Source organism: Podarcis pityusensis (genome assembly GCF_964106645.2).
Source record: "Podarcis pityusensis genome assembly, chromosome: 6".
In the NCBI taxonomy this organism is placed as follows: domain Eukaryota; kingdom Metazoa; phylum Chordata; class Lepidosauria; order Squamata; family Lacertidae; genus Podarcis; species Podarcis pityusensis.
In genome coordinates this window covers 61,481,687-61,502,814 of record NC_138030.1, presented here as the reverse complement: position 1 = coordinate 61,502,814, position 21,128 = coordinate 61,481,687, and the positions used below count along the sequence as shown (strand labels likewise).

General features: G+C 40.6%; 1 protein-coding gene across 5 annotated transcripts in view; it reads left to right on the top strand.

The window, feature by feature from the left end:
- ITGB3BP (integrin subunit beta 3 binding protein) overlaps positions 1–20,053 on the top strand; it is a 90,048-nt gene extending 69,995 nt beyond the window's left edge. For 3 of the 5 annotated variants that reach the window (XM_081011864.1, XM_081011865.1, XM_081011867.1), the window contains exons 6-10: positions 168–261; positions 1,477–1,530; positions 6,305–6,378; positions 12,645–12,698; positions 16,284–20,053. In XM_081011864.1, the coding sequence (XP_080867990.1) occupies positions 168–261; positions 1,477–1,530; positions 6,305–6,378; positions 12,645–12,698; positions 16,284–16,346 (339 nt within the window). In that variant the 3' untranslated portion in view covers positions 16,347–20,053. Of the gene's footprint in view, positions 1–167; positions 262–1,476; positions 1,531–5,746; positions 5,773–6,304; positions 6,379–12,644; positions 12,699–16,283 lie in introns of all 5 variants that reach the window. The other 2 variants (XM_081011863.1, XM_081011866.1) reach the window with 2 other exon arrangements.
- Positions 20,054–21,128: the final 1,075 nt, after the last annotated feature.

Sequence of the window (21,128 nt, the reverse complement as noted above, 5' to 3'; positions counted from 1 at the left end):
TGCATACGGAAGCATTCCATTTCTAATATCAAATGTTAGTAATATAGAATTTTTTTCAGCCATTTAAACTAATGATGCAGAAAGAGTGGGAGGTTTTAAGAGTTCTGTTTTGTTAGAAGATTCGGCATTAAGACTTAGCTTTTTTTAAAAAAATAATTTTTTTTCAGGCTTTAGAGGGCACCAGAGAGCTTGAAAATATTATTGGTGTTTCAGAGACCGCTGGTAACTTGAAAGGCGAAGTGAGCAAAACCAGAAAGCTAAGTAAGAAGGACTTTTCATAATTTCCGTTTTTGTGAAAGAATTAATATGCATCCTTTCACATATTTAATCTTTGTTTTAAATGAGCATGCCTAGGTATCCTAGAAATATTACGTATTGCAGAAATACAGATTAGTTTCCATATTGAGTACTTCATATTAAGCAACATAATTAAGCAAACAAATAATTGATAAGTGGTAACAATACAGATCACTCTTGGTATAACTCAAGTGAATTTATATTACAGGTCTCTATATCCAAGTTACTATAAGCAGGAGTAGGGAGCCTCAGGCCCAAGTGCCAAATGTGGCCCTCCAAGCCTCTGTCTGGCCCTCATGACTCTCCCAACACCATGCCCTTGCCCTTGCCCTTCAGCCTGTTTCACATCCTCTTTGAGTGTTTTGCTTGGCCTAGAACTGATAATGAAGTGATCAGTCTGTGAACACTTAGAAAAGGATGCTAGGATTACTAAGACCCAGTGTGGGCTTCTCAAAAACAAGTCATGCTGGACCAATTTCATTTCTTTTTTCTGATGGCATTACAAGCTTGGTGGATCAGGGGAATGCTGTGGACGTAGCGTATCTTGATTTCAATAAGGCTTTTGACAAAGTCCTGCATAATAACATTGCAGAGAAGCTGCTAAAATGTGGGCTGGATGAGGTAAGTGTTAGGTGTATTTGTAGCTGGTTGACTGACTAAACCAAAAGACTTCCCACTAATGGTTCCTCATCAAGTTGGGTGAGAAATTAGGTGCCACAGTGATGTGTCCTGAGCCTGTTGTTCAATGAAGGTATTGAGGGGTAACACTAGTTTTACTTTTGGCCTAACAATCGGGTGTATCTTACTCAGAAGAAAGTCCCACTGTATTCAATGGGGCTTGCTCCCTAGTAAGTGTGTTTAGGATTGCACTCTGCTGCTAGCCATGTCCAAAAAGATTTAGCAGAACTTTTGTCTACAGAAGTGTGTGTGAGAAAAAGGGAGGTGATTGTTTTCTTCTGATTTTTCCGATGTACAAAGGTTTGCAGGGGAAAGGGAGATCTGGGAGTGCCCTGTTCTGGGAGTAGAACTCCGCTCGAGGAATTATGAATTCAATCCAGTATTTTCTTTAATTGAAAAATTTCCTGGAACGTTAGAGAAAAAACACATTTGTACCATTTTTCTATATTAGCATCACATGAGTAGAGTTCTCAGAATATCTAAATATATTTTGTTCCTTAGTAAAGCAAGCAGGAAAGCTGCTAAGAAGAACCAATGCAAGACAGCCTGCCCAAGGTAACTCCCCCATATTATTTGTTTTGATGGCAAACAGTTGTCAAAGGGGTCCATTTAGCAAATTTCTTCTGAAAGACTTGAAAAGGCCTTTTGCAAGAGACCGTATCAGATTTGTGTTCTTTTCAGCAAAATTTAGGTCTCTTGCCCTCTCTTTGGTTGTATGACATTTAAGCTGTTGGCAAGATAAAGACTCCCCCCCCCACCCGCCGCTTTCAGTTTACAGAAGTGCCTAACTGAACAAACTATGCATTTTAAAAATGCATTTATTTGATATGTTTTTATATACCACGTTTTTACTGAAGTCTCCCGGTGGTGTTCATATTAAAAATACACAAGATAAAAATGATAAACTATTAAAAAGCACAACAGTATAGAGGCTAAAATTCAGCTGCAGCAGGCGGGGGTGGGGAGTAAGAACAAAAAGTGGAATTGCACATCTTCAGAGTCCTGGTTAAATAAGTGTGGTTTAAAGAGATGCCGAAATAGAATAAAAGATGGTGCCTGCCTGCCCAAGTTCAGGAGGAAAATGATTCCATATAAAAGGTACAATTGCAGAAAAGGCATGGCTCCAAGGGGACTTCAGCTGCACTTCTGTTGGATGTGACACCAGAAGGAGCTGCAGTGGAGGAGAACCAGCCGTCTGCCATAACGGGTGACAGATACATACCTCTCTATTTTGAAGTGTTTGCAAAAGATAGGAAGCCACAATTGCTAAGTGATTTGCTTGCCTGCACACAAGGTGAAATGGACACCAGCATTTATCTCATGTTAAGGTGTTCATACAATGTCCCTAAGGGGTATTTATTAATTCGCCTTAGCTCAACGAAGCAGCTTTGTGGGCAGTTCACCAGCAACATACCTATTCTGTCTTTCTGGCCCAGAATCAAGAACAAATTCTCAAATCCAGATCCAGAGCATCCTGGCCTTGTGGTGAGAATGATGGAACTCTTGTGGATTATGTCAACTCCTCCCCCCCCTCACCCATCTGTGTGGGTGCTGCACTCAGCTCCTGGGAGGCAGAGCTATCCATGCATGTTGGACAGAGTTATCCATGCAGTGGTTAGGAGAATGCACTCTGCAGATGCTCTGTTCTCTCCTTTTTTCCCACATGGTTTGGCCTCAGCTCTGGCTTTCGGGAAAGGTTGAGCCCCATTTACTAGTCAGCCCCATTAAAAAAGTTAAGTCTGCAGTTTTTTGCCCAGTAATATATCTTTAACTTGTCAATCTGAGTTACTGGGCACAGGATGGTAGTCAGAACTGTTCTTGGTATTGGCATATGAGCACCCTACCAGTTTGAGAAGAACCTTTATTTAACTATCTGTATATGAACTGCCTCCATGTTTATTTTATTTTTTATTTTTTTACATTTTCTTCCTTATCCACATCACCTTGTCTTAGGTGTAGGCTTTTGAGTGAACTATAAAGCCTTGATGTATCTCAAGGCTTTAATAATGATAATAATATTTCTCTAGTGTCTATTACCGGAGGACCTGAGCGTACTTTGCAAACATTTATGAATACAGCCTTGCCACATCCCAGAGACATATGATCTCTATTTTACAAAGTCCCATTTCGGCGAGGTGCTTAAGAACATGCCTTGCATTAAACAGAGGAAGCGCATCATTGACGTCACGGCTTGTCTGATATGGGGCATAGGCATCTCTTGGAGAACAGGCACATTATGGTTTTGGTATTCTGCGAATGAGTGGCTTAGAATGAGCTTTCGAGCAGATTAAATATACCAGCTACTTCCATGAAATCCTGTGGAACACCCACCCCTTTGGCAGATTTTTTTTTTTTTTTAAGCTTTTAAATTAAACTTGACTGAGTTTCCAAAAACACTTTTCTAAATGCGCATTGTGTTATCATGCAACGCACCAGCCTTGCAGATGAGTTTACAACATCCATGCCATTTTACTGTTCTGCCATGTATACCGGGGTCGTGTAAGTCAGTGGCTCTCCCAGGAGGAATTGTTCTTTCCTCTGTGTGAGTGGGTAACGCTGTCCCATTGTAGCCTTTCCCCAAAATGTTCAGAAATGTAGTAACAAAGCTCTGTAGTAAAATGAGAGCTTTGGCACTGTGCTAGCCAGGTAAGCACATTTGGGGTATGAATATAGACCATCCCACCAGCTGGTACAGAGAAGGTGCCTGTGTGTCTTTTACTACAAAGTTGTGGTTAAATGCTGAAAAGATGAGTGGCTTGTCTGCCCTCCCAGGTAAAGTATGAAATGAGACGAGAGCTGACTCCTGGTCCTGTGCCTTAAACTCAAGGCAATACTTCCTCCTAAGCTTGAAGTCATTTAGCATTTATATCGATATGAAGTGAAATCTCTGTAGCTCAGCAGTGTGTTCTTGATGCCAGACAGGCAGCCACACATCTTGATCAAGTAGATTAATTTTCCATCGTGGTTTATGATTTAGTTTTTAAAAGAAGCAGAATAAAGGACATTTTAACGATGAAGACTTAGCTTGCCAAGTGTCAGTTGTGTTGAGTGGTGTTTTCTCATTCTTTATCTTTAACATGGAGTAAACAAATGACTTTCTTTCCTTGGTTTCTCCCCACCTCCTTATTATGTACTTTTAAAAATTGCCTTGTATCAGTTCATAGGATCGTTGAAAAGAGCTGTTTCTCTCTTTAATGTAATATATAGACCTTAGTTATCGTCTTCTTTTTTTTAACTTTGAAGTTTAGAACATCACAGTGTCAGTTACTGCCTCTGAGTGGAACAGAGTTGAGTTTATGCAAGACTACAACTGGTAGGGGAACAAAATTGCATTGGGCCACATACCAGGCCTACTTAATATCTGTTGGAATGGTTCCTGTGTATATAAACCAGAGCTATGAGATTATTGCTTTTAAAATCCAAGGTAACAATTGCACATATGGATCTAGGTATGTAAACGATAGCACAGAGAAGCAGTACTTTCCCATCTCCATGTCTTTGTAATACGAGGGGTAAGTCAGAATAAACATATACGGGTTAAATTCAAATCTTTTTAGATGAGTTGATCCAGTGAAAGAGAGGGGAAGACCATTTTGCTGATTTGCCCTGCAGCCCCTAATCTTTTCGGAGGATCCCCTAACTATCAGAGGGTGCAAGCAGAAAGAATAATCAACTATAGTCCCCTCTCCAGGGCCGGCCCAGGACATTTTGGCACCTGAGGCGAAGCACAAAATGGTGCTTCTCCCCTGCCAAGGAAGAAGAGATGAGTGAAGTGCATGGGAACAAGGAACGAGGGTGGGAGGAGACCAGCAGCACCTCCTATTCGCCAAGAGGCCACTGTAGAGAGGGCATTGGGGTGGGGGTGGGGGGCTGCTGAGGAGGTGTCAGATCCAGCGTCCAAGGAGTATGCTCTATGTGTTGTTGCTGCAGCCACAGCAGTGGGCAATGCATTCCTTGGAGGCCGGGTCTACCCCTGTGGATCTTGCCCCTGTGGATCTTGCCACTTGAGGCAGTCACCTCACCTTGTTGTATGGGTGGGCCAGCCCTGCCTCTCTCCCACTTTCCCCAAGTGTCCCCAAGGAGAACTCCATGCAGGGGATGAGCTTGCTGATGGGAGCAAAGTCTGGATCCAAGCTACTGTCTGGAAACCAATCGCTAGAATATCCGTGACCAATTTTAAGCTGGGAAATCTAATCTTGGTCACATACAAGAATCCTTACAGCTGCAAGTTTAGAAAATCGGTCAAGTTGGGCTGCAGAAAACCAGGACAGAAGAGCGAGTTTGCTTAAGGAATTTTCATTTGGCGGAATTCTTACTCGTTCTGAAGTTGGTTTCGCTTACAAATTCTCCCACTCTCTTCTTAGCCTAATGAAGCCCACAGAAACCAGTGCCATAGTATACTAAGCATCTCTTTAGTTGCTTTCTAAGTAAAGCAACCATATAGCCTTATTTGTGCTCAAGAACAACAGTGAAACATGCTGCATCATAATGTTTCTTCCATTTGTAACACTAATGACCCAAGCAGTGAAAATTTAGTATGACTCTGAAATCATATGGGTCAAAATGACGCACTTTTAGCATGTTAACAATATAATAAATACTTCTTGAATGGGAACTTTGATCCCTTCTGCTGTCCTAATGAAAATAAAGGCTGGAGAAAGACTGTCTTCTTTATTTAGCTTTTTTACTTTTGGATGTGGTTTTCCATAATTATTTTTAATTAGTTACGCTCAGGACATGAAACCTATGACTATTCTTTGGCTTGATACAGATGGAATGTCACATTATCATCACATGGTAAGGCATGAAATTTATTTACTTTACATAAACAGCCTCTACTTAAAACAACTTAATTCAGAACATTCCTTTGTCAATGGGCAGCATTATGTAGATCTTAGTATATCATTCTGCATTAGCAACATAAAAAATGGCCCCATTGTTTGCCCATGACTAGCATTTACAGTAAACAAAATGTTTTTTGAAGAGAATGTAAGCAAACTTGAGAGCAGCTGCCAGGAGATGAAATCTAGTCATCTTGCTGCTGTCCAAAGCATGCTTTATGTGTGTGTAGGTTGCACTCTGCATATTTCAAAGGGGAACTTTTTAACAGTTTTAGCATTTTGTGGGAGTGAATACAAACAAAACGAACCTTTATCCTGCTGGTTCTTAGGCAGGGTTTCAGTAAATGCTAGATCTAAAAGAGACTTTTTACTCAACTCTTCCCTAATCAACCAGGATTGAAAGATTTGTTTACAAATGTTTTTGTTCAATGCAAGACAAAGCACCAAAGTTCTGCAGGCTTTAAAAAGTGCTGTTCTCTGTTACACAGCTTTGATGTACTGCTTCCAACCTGATTTGGTCCAGCTTGTCCAGTTTCCCATCATCACCCAGTGTAGATCAGAGGTAGGCAAATGAAGGCTAGCGGACTGTATCTGAGTCTACAGTTTGGGGGGGGGGGTTGTCCAGGCTGCTGCAACCATGTAGTGACTTGGTTCCCAGTCCAGTTGTCCCAGAAGATTAAAAAAGGAACAAAAGATTTTCAATGGAAAAAAATTGTGGGATGAATTGGGAAGATATTGCCTGACATTTAAAACGGTGAACAGAGCTAATAAGTGCTCTAGTCCTGTTAGTTACTACCTCATCCCTTGCACTTTTTAGGTGTTCTTTTGTGAAGAACAGAGGGATCTGCCTTATACTGGCTGTGTTATGATGACATGATAAACTATGGTTTGTTGTGATGGGGATGACCTTGAGCAAGCCTCAGGCTTTGTGTCCACTCCTCTTCCAGAGAGCTGTCTTTAACAGCTGTGTGGCAGGTCAAAATTCAACAGGTGAAGCCTTTTCTGGTATGGAAAAAAGCTCTACCTGTTCACATTCAGTCTGTCAAACATTTTTTTACTTGTGTGACCCTAATTTGTTTTGGGGTTGTCCAACCAAACTGCAAAATAGGATACAAAGCTTAAACCAATTTGTGTCCTCTTTTGCAAGAGGGGGCATAAGGCCTAATCCACATAGAGTGCATTGGACCCATTATACTGCTGGCACCCTGGACTTACTCGCAGACAAGTGTGTGTAAGATTGCAGCCTTGGTTGCCTCGAAGGCTGTGCCACTCTTGAGATTATTTTGTAAGAGACAAAGTTTTGGCTGTATTGATTTTTGTGGGGTGTCTTTGTGTTTTTGCTTCAGGTGAGACTTTAATCTGTCTAGTAGAGAGATACTACTTATTGTGAAGAAAAATGGTCAGAACTCAGTTATTCATTTGACCTACAAATACTGCACAATTAGATCTTTTTCTCATCTCAACAAAAAAATGCTTTGTTTCCCCAAAGACACTTATGTTAATATGTGGCTGTAATTAGGGTGTGAATTTTAAAATACAGCTTTTGGCATGTTTAGCATCACAGGCTGGAGCTACAAGTGTGATAGATACTTGGGAGGCAAACTACAAACTTCTCCAATTATTTACTATCCTATGCTATGTAGATGAAATATTAAGCTATTAACTTTGGTGGCAGACATAGAAATGCATATGAGGCATATGACTATAAAGCTTCAGATATATATACACAACCAACCATACAGATGTGCACAAACATTCACTGACCTGTCAAACTGCATTCCTTATGTGAAGGTCTACCATTCAGCCATTGTACATGAACTTTGATGCATTACTTTTACAACGTGTTTTTCTTGCAGATCTCTTCCTACAATGCTTTTTACAAAAAAAACCAAACCCTGACATTAGATATCAGGTGAAATGAAAACTATTAATTATATAAGTGTTATGTATAGTAATTCGTACATTACTATAAATACTCCTAAATATGTCTTCTTTGAGACGTACAATAGTTATTTTAAATAATAAAAAAGGAAAGGTGCATTGGTTTGGAGTCACTTAATAGCAATTACATTTTAAGAGGTGTAAATAACTTGCTATCCAGACATTACAAATATCCAGGTGCTCTGTATGTGCTGATGACAACAAAATTGAAAAGAAAGACTGCAATAATTCTGACTGGTTTTCTCTGCAGAAGATATTGATTATTTGTGTGTGGTGAGAGATTTGGAAAATTCAATTAAAGGAGTTGTGCAAAGGTTTCATAAATTTTCCTTATACAGCGTGTACACAGACACTGTTGCGTATTAAATCAATGCAGCACTTCACAATATATTTTCTTTGAAACATAAAAATAAATAACATTTAAACAGTTCTGCTTACTACAGAAACAAGTTTTATTTTCTGTGAAGCATTTAGTCATGTGCTATCACTGACTCATACACATTTGCCAGCTGTAACAAATTTTATAGACATTTTCTCCAGAGACATAGCTCATGTACTATGAATTTTTAAATGAGCAAATGGTGAAGAGGGGATGTCAGCAATATAAAAATTGATCAGTTAAAAGATAAAAGCATAAGTAAAGAGATTTGTATGGTAGTCTTAATAGGTTTTATTAAATAAAAATACTATAAAAGGACAGTAATGAATAGACTGAAGGTTTTAACTGTAGTTGAGGTGGAGAAAAATTATTCTGGCACATTTAAGAGAAGATTGGTTTTATATCACCAGACAGGTGGCCATTTTTTCCTCTCTCCCTCTCCACTTTAGAGCTGTTCATGGTTTAAAGCATTTAAACTTGCACACACATGCATAAAAGAGAGTAAACTTTCAACTAGATCATGACCTTTCACTGTGCTGGTGGATGGGTAGAGGAACAGAAGATTCTCCCCCACTTTGCACAAGCAGATTAGGGTGGTTCTCTAGAAAGACTTGTGTAATGCCCCTTGACCTGGGCAGGTCTCTTGAAGTTGAATGGCAAAGTTGATTAAGGTCTCTACACAGCGTCGCAGTTAATTCTGATTTAGCTCAGAGCCCTTGTGGTGCAGTGACCAGAATCTGTAAGAAGGGCTGTAGCTCAGTGGTAAGAGGGCATCCATAGCATGGCCAGGGTCCCAGGCTGAATCCCTGGCATCTGCAGCTGGAGCTGGGAAAGAGTCCTGGCTGCTGGACAGTATTTACAACACTTACTTAGATGGACCAACAGTCTGACTTGGTATAAGGAGCTTCCTATGTAACCCCAAATCCCCACTGACCATTGAACACTCTGTAAGACCCTGGGAAAGCCAGTATCTTGACTAACTTGTTGCATTGTTGGAGAAAGGGCAAAATGGAATGGTAAGAAGCCCACTGTGGGGCCTGATATTGTTACAATAAACACAGGACAAGACATAGACAAGACTGGACCTTTGGTGGTGAGTCTCAGATCTCCTGCTTGTTCCTATACACACACACACACACACACACACACACACACACACACTATATATATATATGATCACTGACTTTGCAGTGGGCACATCCCATAAGCAAAGTAGTGTTCCCCAGTATTACCATCTTCATTCTCCAGGGATGTTGTTGCTTAGTTGTGTCTTCGTGACCCCATGGACCGGAGCACGCCAGGCACTCCTGTCTTCCACTGCCTCCCACAGTTTGGTCAAACTCATGTTAGTAGCTTCGAGAACACAGTCAAACTATCTCATCCTTTGTCGTCCCCTTCTCCTTGTGCCCTCCATCTTTCCCAACATCAGGGTCTTTTCCAGGGACTCCTCTCTTCTCATGAGGTGGCCAAAGTCTTGGAGCCTCAGCTTCAGGATCTGTCCTTCCCGTGAGCACTCAGGGCTGATTTCCTTAAGAGTGGATAGGTTTGATCTTCTTGCAGTCCATGGGACTCTCAAGAGTCTCCTCCAGCACCATAATTCAAAAGCATCAATTCTTCAGCCTTCTTTTTTTTAAATAATATTTATTGAGAATTTTAAGATTACAAAGAAACAAAGAAAAAAAAGAAGGAAAAAACAAGTAGCATTTAAACAATACGAATCAATAAAAAAAGACAAGGTCAAAAAGAGGGGGGAAAACACACATAATACATCAAAATCAAAAAGCAAAAATAGACAAAAAAATTAAAAACAAATCCAATATTCCCAAATCATTGTCATTACCTTGTTTCATCGACCTCCTCACACCTCCCTTTTTTGTATTCTAGTTGTTAATTATCTCAGCAAATCATTTCCATCTTTCATAATATTCTGTCATTAAATTACCTTAATCTATTTTAACCTTATCTTACCATAAAAGGCCCAAAAACTTAAATCTTATTTATACCAAATTCTCTTAACCATGACATATTCTTACATAATTCTTTTTAACATTTCTGCTAAAGCCAAATAATTTCATTCCAACATTTTTCTAATACTCTTTACTTTTACAAGATTTTCCTAAATCATTTGTTTAAAACTTTCTTTCAATCTTCATCCAACGTCTCTTTCTCCTGGTCTTGGGTTTTGTCAGTCCTTTCTATCCCATCCATCTAGTCCATCAACCTGGTAACCTTATATCCGAGGCCCTTGGATCTCTTCCATGTCCCATCCGCAGATCTTCTTCATATTTATACCTGTGCTTTACTTTATCTTCTGCTCCTTTCACTCGGGGAGACTCCAGCTTGACAATGTTTTTGTCCCTTCTCGACAGATCAGCCCCTTTTCCAAAGTCAACACTGAACTCCATGTGGTATTTAAAAGCATGTTTCAAAGTTCCTCCAAAGTTAAGGGCCCGCACAACTCTGAACGCCTCCCGGCCCAAAGCCAGACTTGAAAGGTCAAAACATCCCTGCATAGGGGGGTCTATCCAGCTCCCCATCTCCAAGCCAAACAGAACTCTGTCTCTCCAAATCTGGCTTCCTCCAGGTTCATTCGTCAAGTCCAACAACTCATGTTCCTGCTGGGCCACAGTTCCCTCCATCTCTACCTCACTAGGTCCAGCAACAACCTCCTCCCTCATCTGATCTGTCAAAGCACACTCCTGAGTTAATTCCTGAGTGGGTTCTAAATAAGTACCCACTGCCTGTCCAAACTTTCCGATCCCAACAGTCATCAAATCCATCTTCTCATGTAACTGTTCCAATAAAGCACTTGTCTTACAAAAGGCCAACACCAGAGCCTCCGAGTACATTCGTGTTGAAGGTCAGAGTCTATTCCCACGATCTTAATCTATTGCAGCTGCAAAGCTCCCCAGTTCGAATTTAATAACAGTTTCACAAGCTCCCTCTAGGGGAAAAAGCTTCTATTTGTATCCATCTCTCTCTCTCTCTTTTTTTTTTTTAAAGCAAATCTAACAACAGAGTTTCCTTTTTCAGATATTTTGTCAATATTTTGTTCCTTTTAGATGCGAAGGGGAACAATGGAATCAAGATGTTTCTCTTCTTTTAACTATCTGTCAAAAACATTTGTCTATAGTCAATGAACTTCCCGAAGACGTCTGTCCTGACACCCTGCTCCCAGGTTCAGGACGGTGGAGAATTGCTTTTCTTTACTTGTCTTCTGCAAGTTTAATCAGTCCAGAAAAAGTTCCCCCCTCTTCTCCTGCTTCCAAGGGGGGTTCAGTAATTTTAAATGATGAAAATTGATCCTTTACAAACGATTTTCTAAGCTCTAGCTTGCCGTGTCTTTGCTTCAATCTATTTACAAAAAGCGGAAGGCAGACTTCCTGTTTATACCTTTCCGCTTCAGTGCCAAATTAAAGGAAATTTCTTATTCCAATTTTCCATTCTACTCACGGACAGTTATTTAAGCTCCAATTGTCCACAGGAAAAAGTCAGCGCTCTCCGGCAGCAGCAATGCGGCTTCACTCCGTGAAAGAAGCAGTCGATTCAAGGCACCGCGCCACTCACCCCACGTCGCTCCGGAACCCCGAAATCGGGTTTCCCCGCGAGTAGGGGGGGCGCAAAGGTACCGGCCGAATCCCACGTCCACAGGCTTCTCCCGCCTGTGGTTTTTGATGGGTCTCCGCCTCGCCGTGGCGGTTCAGACCCTGTTTTCCACGGAGCGGATTCCTCCCGATCGGAGGAAATTCTTCAGCCTTCTTTATGGTCCAGCTCTCACTTCCATATATCACTACTGGGAAAACCATAGCTTTAACTATACGGGCCTTTGTTGGCAAGGTGATGTCTCTGCTTTTTAAGATGCTGTCTAGGTTTGTCATTGCTTTTCTCCCAAGAAGCAATCTCCAGGGATACCTATACATATAAATTAGCTTGTGTCATGGGCCTCAGCCACAGGGCCGTTAAAGTAGCAAGCATCAAGTCCCCCCAATCTTATGTCCTTCAAATGCCTTGGACCTTGTAAGCTCTCATGATCTCTGATTGTGGCCTGTACTAGCTGGGGATTATAGGGGTTGTCATCCAGAACATCTGTTGAGCACCACGTTGGGGTAAGGCTGACCTAGCAACATGCCTGACAAAAGTAGCTTCCTGATGGTCAGCACAAGAATGTGTTGGTGGTAGGCTTGGAGTTCTTTCTTACCTCCGTTTTTAACTTGCCAAATCCTAAGAGCTTGAAGTTCTAACAACCCAATGAAACCTTTTGGGTAAGCCTCTGTTTTTGCCACTATTGTTAAAATAGAATCTTCAACATTTGCATTAACTTGTGTTTAAAAGCAATTTGTGTTCCACAAGATGAATGCATCTCAATGAAAACAGTGGGCCCAACTACATTTTAGATTGTGTCCAGTGACTATGTTAGATTTTTCATTTTCTATACTGCAAGTATAAACTGCAATATATAATTGTATTGGTTTTCTTGTTATGTAAAAAAAATGTTCTTTGTTTTACAGACTATCTCCAACCTGCCAACAGCTTTGAGTACCTTAAGTCCCTCATCAACTGAGGTGAGGAGATCGTCATGTTTAAAAGACAGGATTGAAATCTGTAATTGAAAGTACAGTTAAAATTTATGTGTTTATTGGAAGCTTTTTGAGGAATGGTAGATTTGTGGGACTTAATTTCTAGCACCCCTTGATTAATGGGGGGGGGGAACTATTTTCACTGGTGTTCACTTAATTTGAATGTAAATGACTCTGAGAGTTAATTATTAATATTTTCTCTGCAAACTGATGATTATTTAATTCCCAAAATGTGTATTAATCAATATGCTGGGCTAGTTCAGACATAATGTCTTTCAAAAGGCATTACTTAGCACACATGTGTAAGTTTATATGTCAGAATGTTTTCCAAAACAGTTTTTTGTTTGTGTTTTCATTCATCCAAAGAAATATTTGCTGGGATGATACCACATGAAATGCGTTCTATTTTTGGCACGGCATCAAAGCAAACTTAGCAAGTATTTGAACCATTTTTGTTTCTTGCTAGCTCAGGAAATTCTAGTTTACTTGAGAGCTCATGAGATGTAATTTTACAATTGCTCAAAATAGGATGACTTCCAACTTTGACGAGGTTCCCTTGCGCAAAGGCAAAATTTACTCTGAAGCTCTACTAAAATCGTGCTGTTTTAATTGCCATTTTTCTCCAGGAATATATGTGCTGAATAACGAGATGAGACAAGTTTCTCACTTTCGAGTACTGGCATTTCCAAAGCCCAACTCATCTTAAAACATGCAGTTATGTGCAGTGGGACATGAACACCATGCCCTCTCCAAGGGCCACCCCACATTCATAAGCTGGATGTGACAAAATGGTGTTTAATGCACCATTTAAATTGAGTAGGTCTGATTTGTGTGATCTACTCTTTCCCCAACTATTTGAGCAGGAAAAACTATTGCATCAGCTGGGTCTGCATATACTGAACTTTCCTCCTGTAGACCTTTTCATTCCAGCATTGTATGCAACATGTGGCCCAGAGGATGGGTTGTGGGGAGCAGCAAGATCCTGTTCCTCGACTTAAAGTAGACAAGGAATGTTTGGTTAGGACACAAGTCCCCAGACAAACAAAATTAAATTATCTTGCTGCACAGAGCTATTCCATAGCATAATTTTTAGAAGAATGCCATCCTTTCTGAAACATAATGAAGATATTCCAGGTCTTGCCTTGCAGGCAAACATTAAGTTCATTGAGCCTGTCCAATATGTCAGCCAAGAACCCTAATCAAAGCTAAAAAATGTTTGTCAAGGAAATGACAAGCCCATCAAAATGTATGGCTCTTGTTTCTGAGTTTACAGACTCATACAGATTGTCACTTTTTATAAAATCTGCAGTTTTTCACACGTGGTAAGAACTACATTAGCTGCATTTAAATTTGTTTTTTGTAGCTAGTACCTGGTCCTTTACCCATTCCACATGGCCAGTGTTGTGTCTGATAGGATGCCATCTCTTCCAAACACCTTCATTATATTATTAGCTGAATGAGAAGTTTTGAAAAAAGAATTGTTAGCAGTTCTTAATGTCAGTCAGTGATAAAATAAGGACTCCTGCTCAATCTCAGGTGACCCAATCTCAGTGTAGCAAACATAAGCCATGCCTTGTGCATTCCTGGTGCTGTTTGTATTGTTATACACACACAGTGCAAAAAAGGGACTTGAGTTCTGAGCATCAACTGCCATATTGGCAGTACTGCAGCAAATTCTGGTATTGGACAGTAAATACTTAGCTGTATGGTATACTACAGATGCTGCTATTTTTATTGCTGCAAAGCACCACAATTTTTTTGCTGAGGGAACAGACATGGCTGCTTTGTTCTTGCCACAGTACAAAAGACACCATCATGCCTCAAATAATCTAGAAGATGGAAATAAACTCCACTGAAGTTAGTGAGGCTTACTTCTGAATATGCGTGCAATGAATTGTGCTGTTACAGAACTCCCTTTAAAAAAAGAAGTTGATTGCAGGATATCTTTTACCAAATGGCATTTTAATTAATGATTGCTCAATTATTTTAATCAGTGGTTTCATACTATCATGATAGGATGGCAATTTTGCCTGTAGACAAAGATGTGGCTGTTCTTTTGAAATCAGAATATAAATCCTCACCTCTCGCCAGACAGGCAGCTCTTTTGTTGCCCTTCCAGCTTTCTCCTGTTTCTGATTCCTGTTTCTGGCCTTCTCCTCTACCCCCTTATTCCTGTTTCTCATCTTCTCTAAGTTCTAACCCTCATTTCCTAAACTGCTGCTAACCTTGGCCCACTAACCATTTAGATCAGGGTTTCCCAAACTTGGGTCTCCAGCTGTTTTTGGACTACAACTCCCATCATCCCTAGCTAGCAGGACCAGTAGTCAGGGATAATGGGAATTTTAGTCAAAAAACAGCTGGAGACCCAAGTTCTGGAAGCCCTGATCTAGAGTCCTCTCTCCAAAGCCATCTCCTACACCCACCAGTCTTCTTGGTTCATAATTTCAAAAGTACAGTGATCCTTGAGAGAGTAGAGTGTCTTTCTGCAAGATACAGCGAGCTGAAGAACCCAGCTGTTGAAAGATCTATCAGTTTAGAATCACATCCCTCTGATTGGACCTATGACATATAGCTCCAGGTGAATGGAGGTGACTTGCAGAAAGATCCAGGAGTTGCCACTCCTGCAACACTGCTTAGGTGACCGTGCAGGTTTGCAGTAGCAGCCATGCTCCTCCAAGGGAAACGTTGGCGCTATGGCAGGCGGCAAGAATGTGAAAAGCAGTGCATTAATATGGCTTCTTGCTCCATGGCATAAAATGCACCAAGGAGGCTCCAAACATAGCGAGCACAGCAATAGACTCTCTAGCATCTGTCACAAGCATCTAAAAGTAACGTGCTTATGTGTAGCATTTCCCCTCCCCACCTGCCTCCTGAGGTGCTACATGCACATTGAGGGCATGCACAGTCTCCTTTCGATGCTTGCTAATGGACACCACCCTGTAGGATGCTCATGCCAGGAAAGCAAGCTGAAGTCTTAAGACTTGGTCGATGGAAGCCAAAATTGTAGCCAACACAGCTGGCATAATGAGTTGATGAACTGCCAGTTGAACAAAAGGCAAAGCTCTTGCATGTCTCTTAATTAGAAAAATCACCTCCCGTTATTCCAGAGCAGCTAGGAAAGAAACAGGAGTTTGCTGAAAGGTAGTCACAAAACAGAGAACATATTCAAACCCAAGGATGCTATGTAATATGTCTAAGTTTATACTTCTTTATTCTAATCCTTTATAACCCTACTTTTAGGAAACAAATCCTTTGTAGGTTGAAGCTTTCTAAACTGGCTCTTGGTAATAGCAACCGGATCAATGTATTTGGGGTTTTTCATTATATATGTCCCTTGAAATATTAAGCTGACACATGAAGTTGCCCCATGTTAAATTGTGAACTAAAATAATACTGGGAAGCATTTGTATTTTAACATCCAGGATGCTTTCAAGGAAGTGGGGTATTTTGTTTTCTAGGTGTTCTGTATATACACAGGAAAGCTAGAGCTAAACCACAAATAGTGTGTTCAAAGGGCAACATGGATGCCAAAATTGTCATTTATTTTAATCATTTTTTTAACCTACACAGGCCATATCTGAAGAATATATTCTGCTTGGCTGCAAGATTCTACAACTGCCTGATCCTACTTAAAAGGTTGAAAAGAAACGCCTGTAAATCTATCTCCCCAGCAAATACCAGCTAAGGATTGCTCAGTGCACTAGGCAGGTGCACATCTAGATACAGTTTCTTGCGTCTAATTTAAACTTTACAATCTGCACAACCAGATAATCTCAATGTAAATAATACACTTCTCCATAGCTCTTTTATGCAAATGGGTAATGGCACAAGCTGGATTTCTGCACCAGGCCCCTACGCTTGCCCTACCTTGGTAAAATGCCTCTGTGAGCTTTCCCCTCATGTTTTGGGAAGAAGAGCTGTGCTTAAGGATGGACACTATTTCCCAGGCCTTCAAACAAACTGTAAATTTCACAGTAATGATATGCTCCATGCTTTCTCTGAAGGAGTGCCAGTTTGACCACAAACAATGAAAACTGCTTGCCAACATGCAGGGCATTGTTTATGCAACTTATCAGCACACCCAAAAGCAAGCAATTTTCCATCTATCTTTGGCTCACTACCATCATTTTGCTAGCAAAACCTTATGTGCCTCACATGCAACATTTGCAATGCCTTTTTAGTTACTTTGGTTTACAAAAGCACCACATAACTTTAGTTTTGCACTGCTAGCAAAGCTATCAGTATGTTCTTCTGCTTTGTGGTGCCTGAACTTATGCTGCAAAATCATTAAAAAGCAACACCATAGAGATTAATGTTTCTTTGCAATAGTACCTGCAAGGACAGGAATCAGTAAAACCTATCCTAGCATGTACTGAGATCCACAAATGATATCACGTTTCAGTCAAAATAAATGGTAACTATGCTGGAATGTTTAGAGGGCCAAGTACATCTTTAATAACTTTTTAACATAAAGACTATTTTTAATGGAAATTTAGGTGGTGGTGAAGCTGAGGCATGTACCTTCTCAGATGACTGACACTGAAATGCCAGCTTCACCATTTTGAGTGTAAGCAAAGAGTGGAGCCTTAAGAATGTGCTTGCTCATCTCTTCTGTATATATACCCTTTATGATGGTTTGAAGACACTACATAGGGAGGTTTTCCTTCTTGCTTTGCACTGGGTCCCCTTCTGATCCCCCAAAAGCCGCTCTTGAAAGTTAGAAGGCTCTATACAACAGGTTTGGGAGCTGCAGAAGGGGTGGGAGACAAACAGGTAGAAATTGTGGAGCCCTTGCTCCCAGTGTGGAATGTAAGTGCCTTCTGCCCATGCAAGCAGCTTTTTGCAACCAAGCAGACAGTAATAAGTTGTTCGGCATGTACCAATTTCAAAACTGAAGTTGTCAACTATAATTGGGTCACAATTCTTTTTATAGAATAAAACTTTTGAAGGATAATTTGGTGTTGACAAATTGTTTTAAAAAAGTGATTTGCTTAGACATTTCAGTGTAAAGAGTACAGGTTTCAGTTCAAGGTATTTCACTGCTATCAGTGCTAGTTACTTCAAATATATGCATATGCTTTTAAGTAGGAAAAGGTTGAGGGACTTTTTCTTCTCAAGATGCAATTGCTAGTCAGTTTCACTTACACAGTTTGAGGGACTTTATTGGGGCAACATCATTGCTGCCTCTTCATTTGTTTGCGGCATCATAACTCGGTCCCAAGCATGTTTACTTACAAGTAAGTTCTACTGATTTCCTTGGGACTTGCTCCCTTGTAGGCTTCTTCAGAATTGCAGCCCAAGGCTATTAAAGTACTGCTTCTCAGCCACTTGTACTAAGCTTTTTCTCTTTTCAGAAACAGCTGGGTCTGTTAAGAACCATTTCCTAGTTCTACATAAGGTAGATCAGATAACTCACACTTTATCACCCTTGAAGGCCATCTGAAGGACAAAGAAAAGAGATACACATAAAACTAATGTTTTTCTATGCTGGGGAATACTTGCTCCGGGCTTCTGATGACTACAAGCAGAAGAAATGGCTAATGGAAATGTGAGATCAGTGCTCTGTCAGCAAGAGCGACTGTTTCACACTCTCCTTCCCTGAGTGATTTTTGCAGTGCTTCAACATCTTAGAAATATTTTACCAAACTGTATTTGGGATGCGGGTAGTGCTGTGGTCTAAACCACTGAGCCTAGGGCTTGCCAATCAGAAGGTCGGTGGTTCGAATCCCCGTGACGGGGTGAGCTCCCGTTGCTCGGCCCCTGCTCCTGCCAACCTAGCAGTTCGAAAGCACGTCAAAGTGCAAGTAGATAAATAGGTACCGCTCCGGCGGGAAGGTAAACGGCGTTTCCGTGCGCTGCTCTGGTTTCGCCAGAAGCTGCTTAGTCATGTTGGCCACATGACCCGGAAAAACTGTCTGCGGGCAAATGTCAGCTCCCTCGGCCAGTAAAGCGAGATGAACACCGCAACGCCAGAGTTGTTCACGACTGGACTTAACTGTCAGGGGTCCTTTACTTTACCTTTTTAACAAATTAATGAAGTAAATGAAAACCCACACAATCCTCATTTTGGAGCAGTTCAGTTGCTGATAGCACTCTAGAGACTGAATATGCCCGCTTTTTCCCATCTGCGGCTCTAGACCCGAGGGAGGTGAGGCTGGCACTAGGCCCACGTTGCTCCATACTTTGAATTGGCTCTCCAGTGGTTGCGGTACCTATGCCTCTTGGGAGGAATAACTGCTATGAGAAAGGAGTAAAGTTAAGCTTGGTAGTATTTAATAAGGGAAATGTGGAAGTGATCCATAGATAAGATAGCCCTTTCATATGTGGAGGCTAGGAGGCTTAGTTTGGTCAGAACTGAGTATACACATGCAGACTTAATGTTACATGCATTACTTCTGGTAAATCAGTATCAGGGCCGTAAAAATTGTGTCCTGGGCTTCTTAGACTCATGTATTATCTGAAACCAAAGGAGTACATTGGTTGCCAGATTTGGGGGGGGGGGGGGAATCAGCTCTCCTACCACACTAATAGCTTTAAGAATGGGGTAGAAACAGACTATTGTTAATGTCATCATTCAATAAAACATTGGGTTGGAACCAGACAACAGTTTGGAAAATTGAGATTTCCTACCTGGTCCATGAAACATCACCCAGCAATTCCCCTTACATAGCCCTGAGAATCCTACAGGATAGCATGGGAACTGTTGCGATGAAGTGGGGAGGTTCTGCCAACTATCCCGACACACCAGTTCCCGCTGGTGCAAGGCATCTCTGAATCCAACTCCCTGCTTAGGATTTAACTTTCATTACTATGTGTGACAAGGCTGCACATTCAGCACATGCTATCCTCTTCAGTTCACAATAAATATATCCAAATTGCATAGGAACGCTGGGCCTCCACTCCAGGGGAAATTGCACACACCAGTGGGTTTCTTTGCACACATATCTGAGCAACAAGCCATCCAACAGATGGTCAACCGTGAAGGAAGTTTGGCTGGATTTGGGGCACACCCAAAAGAGAGGCAATTGCACCATCCAGGCTGACAGAGCCAACCATCTGTTTGGTATAATCTTTGATCCAATATTGGGAACCTGGAGTGCTTGATATAGACTGACAGGAACTAAACAAACATTTTATGCATGCAGTTTCTTTCAGCACACTGGACCTTTGATGGATTGATATACAAAACTTTAAAGGATACAGTTTGAAAGTGTATACGGGTTTGTATACTTGAGACTTAGAAGGCTCACTTGGTGTAGGAAAAATACAAGTTTCATTGGTGTGAGATATCATTCCCTTTAATACAATAAATTATGTATTACTGCTCTGTGGCAACTTTACTTTTAATAATCTTCACATTCCAGCACAATGTTTTAATTTCAAGTCCCCATGATTGAACCTATGCTCTCAGCTTCTGTTCATTTTCATAGAGCATAGCAGGGCCATTAGAAAAATAGAGGGGGAAGGACATCATTAGCATTTGTTTGCATAATAGATTGTAACTGTGCATGCAGAATTTTGGCTTCCTGGCACAAGATACTAGGCAGCTTGAGCTTTGTAAAGAGCTACATTCAGATTATGTTGCATTTTGTATGGCAGCAAACCAAACCATGTACTTGCAAACTGAAAATCTGTATCAGAAAGATGTAGTGCCACTTTATCCCATTTTGAGGGCTTTGTCTTATTGCTGTACATGTTTTCAGAACAGCAGAAAGGAATAAATTTGGGTGGAGCTGATATGCAATAGAAGCATGTGATGATAAGTGTATAGTGTCTTGTTGAATAAGGTGCTAAAATATGGCAACAAATCAAATTAAATCAGAGCTAGTTGAATTTTGTATTTAAAATGAATACTCAAAGTCAATGTGTATTGAATGTAAGACTTTGGCTAGGAACAATGAACTAATTGTTCATGTCCATGATAAATATGTGTCAAATACAGCAGAAATGTCAAGTCTTCGTAAGTGGCTGCTAGAAATTGGTCTAATTCTTTATACGCCATGTATACTTTTGTCAGTGCAGGCAGATGGCATGGAAACAACCATCAAGCACCAAAGAATTCCAAATGGATTTGAATTCGTGCAATAACTTCATTTTTAAAAACCCAACAATATTTGAATTGCAGGCTATTAAATATCAAGACTATTACAAGAGAGTGCTACAGAAAAAGGACTTCGCACAATTTGAGTTCTTCGAGATCTGCTGCATTAGAATTATAGAATTAGAATCCATATAGACTAAAAATGCTATTTTGGTTATAAAATTTGCATATCGCTGGGAGGTTTACATGTTGATGTACATTAAAAATAATGTTGGCCACAACAACGCCTTGGAACTCTTGTTATGGACTTTTAGCTAGTATAAAGGTTAATACTGAAATAAGACTGTCATGGAAGCATGAACCATGACACTGAG